This window comes from Hyperolius riggenbachi, chromosome 4 (assembly GCF_040937935.1).
Source record: "Hyperolius riggenbachi isolate aHypRig1 chromosome 4, aHypRig1.pri, whole genome shotgun sequence".
Taxonomy (NCBI): Eukaryota; Metazoa; Chordata; class Amphibia; order Anura; family Hyperoliidae; genus Hyperolius; species Hyperolius riggenbachi.
Window position 1 is genome coordinate 328,791,619 of NC_090649.1, and position 7,355 is coordinate 328,798,973.

At 45.1% G+C, this 7,355-nt stretch overlaps 1 protein-coding gene across 1 annotated transcript; it reads right to left on the minus strand.

Annotated features, from left to right (window-relative positions):
- LOC137504799 (putative nuclease HARBI1) lies at positions 1–4,021 on the minus strand. Its single transcript, XM_068233391.1, has 3 exons — positions 3,986–4,021; positions 502–1,201; positions 1–389 (listed from the first exon to the last, which is right to left on the minus strand). The coding sequence occupies exons 1-3, from the start codon at positions 4,019–4,021 to the stop codon at positions 1–3; spliced, it is 1,125 nt and encodes a 374-aa protein (XP_068089492.1).
- Between the last annotated feature and the right edge of the window lie 3,334 nt (positions 4,022–7,355).

Genomic DNA, 7,355 nt, shown 5'->3' on the forward strand with positions numbered 1-7,355 from the left:
TCACTCAAAAAATTCTACAATTACTCTTCCACGCACTACATTGCCAGCCTCATCTGGCTCCTCCTCCTCATCTGGCTCCTCGTCCTCAAAGTCATCGGATTGCACTGATAAGGGTGTGTGTGGAAGCCTGTAGCCAGGGAGGTTTTGCTTAATGCAAATGTTATGTACCACACAGCAGGCCACTATAATGTCAATGACCTTCTGTGGTTTGTATAACAACGCACCTCCACTGTTGTCAATGCAGCGGAAACGCGTTTTCAAGTGCCCAAAACAACGCTCTATAACAGATCTGGTACGCACATGTGCTCTGTTATAGGCCTCTTCCGCATTATTGCTTGGATGGCCAAGAGGTGTCAGAAGCCAGGGCAGGCAAGGATATCCTGCATCACCTTGAATATAATACAAAGCAAACAAATTAGTAGGGCAACATTAGACATACCAATATATATCTGACAAATGCAAAACTCCCCAAGAAATAAAACCAACAAAGGATCAACTTACCAAGCAACCAGCCGCCTTCACGATAAAACGCATGAAAAAAATTAAAAAGGGCAGATTCACGCAAAATATGGGCATCATGACACGAACCAGGGAATTTAGCGACAACAGAGAATATTTCCATGTCAGGGCCACACACTACTTGGACATTCAACGAATGGCCAAGCTTCCGGTTCCGATACATGTATTCATCAGCACTTGGAGGAACAAGTGCAACATGGGTGCAGTCAATGGCCCCGATGACATTGGGCATTTGGGCAAGATGGTAAAATGCCACTTTGACTGCATCCCATTCGGCAGGGGACCGAGGAAAGTGGATCAACTCTCGGCTTATCCGCCGCATGCCTATCAGGAACTGGGATATAATCCTGCTCATGGTGGACTGGGACACCCCACAGGCAAAGCCACCCAGCCGTTGAAAGCTCCCATTGGCCAGGAACTGCAGGCAGGCAAACAACTTAGTTTGCCCACTCACAGCATGACTTCGAGATGTTAATGGCCTGAGATAGGTCTCCAAACGAGCATACAGCTCATCAAAGGCTGCCCTGTTCAGCCTTGTCAGCCTCAGCAGTTCTCTGTCTGAAAGCAACGCAACATCAATGCGTTCCCGGATGAGACGTGGAATCCGTCTCCTGCGCAGATTATAGCGGCTCATGCGGTCAACAGCCCGAGCCTCGCTCAACCAACTAGCATAAGGCTCCATCTGCAAATGAAATTGGAAAGGAAATAACAATAACAACTTTGTACTAAGTAACACTGCACATACAAGACATTTTTGACCTACCAAGGTTCAAGGCATTCACACTAGCAGGGGCCCATGAGCAGAGGGACCCCTCAGGACATCCTACTCAAGTCACTGCAAATCCTCATAAAAAGACACATTCATTCCAGTGTGGCCAACTCATCCCTTTAATTACTGGCACATATGAATTATACAGGTTTTGTGGCTAGGTAGATGCAGTTAAGGCAATGATTCTGTGCAAATAGCCCCAGAACCTGTATAACTTACAGTCAACTCACTGCAAATCCTCATAAAAAGACACATTCATTCCAGTGTGGCCAACTCATCCCTTTAATTACTGGCACATATGAATTATACAGGTTTTGTGGCTAGGTAGATGCAGTTAAGGCAATGATTCTGTGCAAATAGCCCCAGAACCTGTATAACTTACAGTCAACTCACTGCAAATCCTCATAAAAAGACACATTCATTCCAGTGTGGCCAACTCATCCCTTTAATTACTGGCACATATGAATTATACAGGTTTTGTGGCTAGGTAGATGCAGTTAAGGCAATGATTCTGTGCAAATAGCCCCTGAACCTGTATAACTTACAGTCAACTCACTGCAAATCCTCATAAAAAGACACATTCATTCCAGTGTGGCCAACTCATCCCTTTAATTACTGGCACATATGAATTATACAGGTTTTGTGGCTAGGTAGATGCAGTTAAGGCAATGATTCTGTGCAAATAGCCCCAGAACCTGTATAACTTACAGTCAACTCACTGCAAATCCTCATAAAAAGACACATTCATTCCAGTGTGGCCAACTCATCCCTTTAATTACTGGCACATATGAATTATACAGGTTTTGTGGCTAGGTAGATGCAGTTAAGGCAATGATTCTGTGCAAATAGCCCCTGAACCTGTATAACTTAGAGGTGTCAGTAATTAAAGGGATGAGTCGGCAACACTGATTCATTCACTCATTTGTAACAACAACAAGGGCTCGATTCACAAAGCGGTGCTAACCCAGTTAGAGACTTTAGGCATGATAACCATTGCACCATGCTGGTGAAAAGCCAGTTTAGGCATGATAAGTTTTGGTGTGATAAGTTTAGGTGTGATAAGTTTAGGCATGATAAGTTTAGATAAGTTTACATCGCTTGCAAAGTCCCACACGCAAAGCAGCGCCATTAAACTTTATACGAAGTGCAGCAGACTTTGCTAGCGTAAAACTTTTGATCAGCTGTGCACTGCGGTGCCAACGTAGTTGGCGCTCAAACTTATCATGCCTAAACTTATCACACCTAAACTTACCATGCCTAAACTTATCACACCTAGGGCTCGATTCACAAAGCGGTGCTAACCCAGTTAGAGACTTTAGGGGCTCGATTCACAAAGCGGTGCTAACCCAGTTAGCATGCCTAAAAGACTTTAGGCATGATAACCATTGCACCACGCTGGTGAAAAGCCAGTTTAGGTGTGATCAGTTTAGGCGTGATAAGTTTGGGTGTGATAAGTTTAGGCATGCTAAGTTTAGATATGTTTAGATCGCTTGCAAAGTTCTGCACGCAAAGCAGCACCATTAAACTCTATGCGAAGTGCACCAGACTTTGCTAGCGTAAAACTTTTGATCAGCTGTGCGCTACGGTGCTATCCCAGTTGCCGCTTAAACTTATCATGCCTAAACTTATCACACCTAAACTTATCATGCCTAAACTGAGTTTAGGCGTGATAAAGGGCTTTTCACCAGCGTGCTAACTGTTAGCACCGCTTTGTGAATCAGGCCCCAAATATGTTACAAAAGTAGCATTTCACCTTGAAAATACATGGAAGGCACAGCATCAAACAGAACTTACTTGCTCAATCACAAAATGATTCCTCACTCAATCCTCTCCTCATAAGCCAACCTTATAAAGGCCAAAAACACCTGTTACATGTTAACTACATTATTGCATTAACATCATTAATTGATTGGGCATGCGCGGCGCCTACTGCCCATCGCGCGAAGCAGCACGGGAGCGCGCGCGCGCACCGCCGAACGCGCGAAGTCAACGCTGAAACAGCTGTTATTTTTTTTCTAAGTTCACTTCGCGTGATATGGGCGCAGTACGCGCGATCGGAGGCATGTTCACGCGGAACCAGCTGCATCACGCGGAGTGCCTTTTTTTCGCGCGTACCGAGGTGCCGTTCGCGCGTACGCCGGTACGCCCAAACTTTGCGCGCGAGGCCTCCTTTATCATGCCTAAAGTGACTTTAGGCGTGAAGAGGGCCTTTTCACCACGGTGCTAACACTTTGCACCGCTTGGTGAATCGAGCCCAAAGACTTTCTGGCTGATTAACTGTCAGATTGATTATTTACAACAAGTCCGATCTGATTGCCGAGCGATTTCCGATCATTTTCTGATCGATTTTGGTTTTCTGTTCATCTCCATCGGAAATCGATCAGAAAGCGTTCTGAAATTGATCTGAAATCAGATCGGACATGGAAAAAAATAAATCTTTGACAGTAAATCTGCCAGAACATCTCATATTGTGTACCTAGCATTAGCCATTAAAATTCATCCAAGTGTGTCATGTGACAGGGAAGCACCAATCAAGTCCTGCCAGCAAAACAGTCAATTAAAGGTAGCCATACATCTAGCGATTCTGATTCAATGGACCAAGCGATCGACTCTATTAAGGAATCAACTTCAGTATGGTTGATCAAAAGTCGATCGGCTAGGGCTCACATGCTACAGGCGATATCCTATATGATTCACCTTCACTAATTGAGCTGAATAATGTCCTGTCTCCATGCTCTGAATACAAAAATTGATTCAGAGTCGATCAAATGCATATAAACAGTAGCTGATTCCTGTGCGATCAACCGATATCTTGCATCCGGCTCGATCGATTAAGCTGGTCGATTCAACATGCTACCAGCCACTTTTCATCGATTGGGCATACTGGAACACACTGGATTCTCTCTTGATTCCCTCTCAATTCTCTATAAAATGATCAAATCGAGTGGTTGATCGTATAGCCAAATCGCTAGATATATGGCCAGCTTAAGAAAACAAAAATCAAATCATCTTGTGCAACAGTTGTGGGCAAAATATACAAGAAGTTACCATATTAAGTTAATAGATTGGATGTCTTATAAATTGATAAAGCAATGCCACATGCCTAAACCAGCAGGAAACATATGTAAAATATGCAAACAAATTCTAATGAATATGTATGCTGGCTAAGTGTATACAAGTGACATGTACAACAAGTCCCACAAGAATAAAAATTAACTACTCACCCGTCACTGTGTTGCCAACATGTCCCAGGCCAAAATAAGAGGCAGGTGCAACGTAGAAACTCAAATCATGATAGAGAGAAAGCAAGGAGCTAGATGCTGCAGGGACTGGTGCAAATGGCTGTGTGCACTCCAGACAACACACATCAATTCTAAGTAGGAGGAGCAATGGACCCAACTTTCCACTGGACCAGGTAAAGTACCTGCACTACTCTGTACTTTGAGTAACAGGGAAGTGCAGGAGGGGATGGAGAGATGAGTAAATGGTCCCCTGTAGTCACAGAGGCTGTGGGGGCTATTGTTAGGTTATGTCCCTGGCATTACATGTTGCTTTGACAGGGTTGTGCGCGCATCTCCTTGGGGGGCGGAGCTCCGCCCCCTCTTCAGTCTACTTAGTTAGACGACGTGATCGCCGTCTATTTACATATTACAGCACTGCGATCAGCAGCAGCGCTGTACTGGGGACAGCCGTGTCCCCCTGGGGGACAAGAGAGCGATCGGCTCTCATAGGCAGAAGCCTATGACAACCGATCGCGTGATTGGCCGGCTGGGGGGAGGGAGGGGATTTCTAAAAAAAAACAAAACCAGAAATAGTAAAAAAAATAACAAAAACACGAGCATAAATATTTATTTTAAAAAATAAACACAAGGGAGGCGATCAGACCCCACCAACAGAGAGCTCTGTTGGTGGGGAGAAAAGGGGGGGGGGAATCACTGGTGTGCTGTGTTGTGCGGCCCTGCAGCTTGGCCTTAAAGCTGCAGTGGCCAATTATGACAAAAACAGCCTGGTCTTTAGGGGGTTTACCACGGTGGTCCTCAAGTGGTTAAAGTATTACATGCAGAGGATCAGCAGGACAGCCAGGCAATGTGCATTATTTAAAAGGAAATTAACATGTTAGCCTCCGTATCCCTCGCACCTCAGGTTGCCTTTGATATGTCAAGTTTAACCCATAGGGATATGTTGTTGTATCCAATTCTGCTCCTGGTATGCTCCTGGTGTTCACTTGCAGTCACTACATCACCTATAATCTGGGCTCTCCTGAACAAAATGAGGGGCTTCTCTTTGGAAAGTTCAGTGAGTGTAGGGTGGTCCTGTAAACCCACCAATGTTGATAGATAATTCTCTTACTTTTATCTGCCATAGGTGAATAGTGATAGACACATGACAGCCTATGTTACTTTCCCTATTTCTTTTTACCTTTTCATTTTTGTTGACAAGTAATTGCTTGTGTTCTACAGAGCAGGATCATCCACCAGGCAACCTAGGCAGGTGCTTGGGGCCTAGTGGGTATCAAGGGGCGCACCTGCCACCTTCTCTAACATCTCTCCACTTCAGCACTTCTCTCCACTAAAAACCACATCAATTAATGCTAATCTTTTATTCTCCCCAAGAGTCTTTTCACCCATCCTATTCAGGCTGTCAAAGGCCAGGTTGGTGGACACAACACAACCTTAAAAAGCCTAAGGATTAAATCAAGATATTTTGACAGGGTTTCTGTCAGTGACCCTTGGGCTGACTATTGGGCGGCCTGGAGGACTAATGGGATCCTTATGGATCTTGGGGAAAAAATACCAAATGGGGGTTTTGGAGAAATCTGGACAGTAAGAAAGCCTTCCTCAGAATGGATTGTAGGGCTAATTTAAAGTGGCTTGTGTTCCTTCAATCATGTATTGGATTGGCTTGCCTGCACCTTGCACTTTACTATTTACCCGCCAATACCTAGGTCACTAGTGATTTTTTACAATATATTACCCTTTTCTATATTCTAGCATAGTGACCTTCTATCATTTTCATTTTTTTCTGGTGCTCAATTTATACCGATTATTTACCATGATTAACCACTTACTTCAGCTGAGGCAGTATAGCTACGCCCTGCTGGGGGCTATTAATGGCTCCAAGGGATTAGATATACACTCACCTAAAGGATTATTAGGAACACCATACTAATACGGTGTTTGACTCCCTTTCACCTTCAGAAGTGCCTTCATTCTGAGTGGCATTGATTCAACAAGGTGCTGAAAGCATTCTTTAGAAATGTTGGTCCATATTGATAGGATAGCATCTTGCAGTTGATGGAGATTTGTGGGATGCACATCCAGGGCACGAAGCTCCCGTTCCATCACATCCCAAAGATGCTCTATTGTTTTGAGATCTGGTGACTGTGGGGGCCATTTTAGTACAGCGAACTCATTGGGCTCGATTCACCAAGCGGTGCTAACCCAGTTATCACGCCTAAAGGACTTTAGGCGTGATGACCTCTTCACCACTGAGTTAGCACCGTTTTTGCCTGCACTTCGCGCGAAGTTACCGCACGAACGTGCGTTCGCGCGTACGCGCGTGAGAGCGCGCGCAAAGTCCCATAGGGTTTAATGGGCGCATCGCGCGAAGTGCGGGGCGCTTCGCGCGCACGCACGCGGGAGCGCGCGCAAAACTTTACGCGCGGAAACTTCGCGCGAAGCCCTTCTTATCATGCCTAAAGTGACTTTAGGCGTGAAGAGGGCCTTTTCACCACGGTGCTAACACTTTGCACCGCTTGGTAAATCGAGCCCATTGTCATGTTCAAGAAACCAATTTGAAATGATTCGAGCTTTGTGACATGGTGCATTATCCTACTGGAAGTAGCCATCAGACAATGGGTACATGGTGGGCATGAAGGGATGGACATGGTCAGAAACAATGCTCAGGTAGCCCGTGGCATTTAAACAATGCCCAATTGGCACTAAGGGGCCTAAAGTGTGTCAAGAAAACATCCCCACACCATTACACCACCACCAGCAGCCTGCCCAGTGGTAACAAGGCATGATGGATACATGTTCTCATTCTGTTTACGCCAAATTCTGACTCT

Excerpts from the sequence above, each read along its gene's own strand:
- LOC137504799 (XM_068233391.1), bottom strand. The coding sequence starts at position 4,021 with ATGGAGACAGGACATTATTCAGCTCAATTAGTGAAG. Across the intron at positions 1,202-3,985 it reads ATTCAGCTCAATTAGTGAAG|ATGGAGCCTTATGCTAGTTG; the intron begins GTGAATCATATA and ends TTTCATTTGCAG. Across the intron at positions 390-501 it reads TGAAGGCGGCTGGTTGCTTG|GTGATGCAGGATATCCTTGC; the intron begins GTAAGTTGATCC and ends ATTATATTCAAG.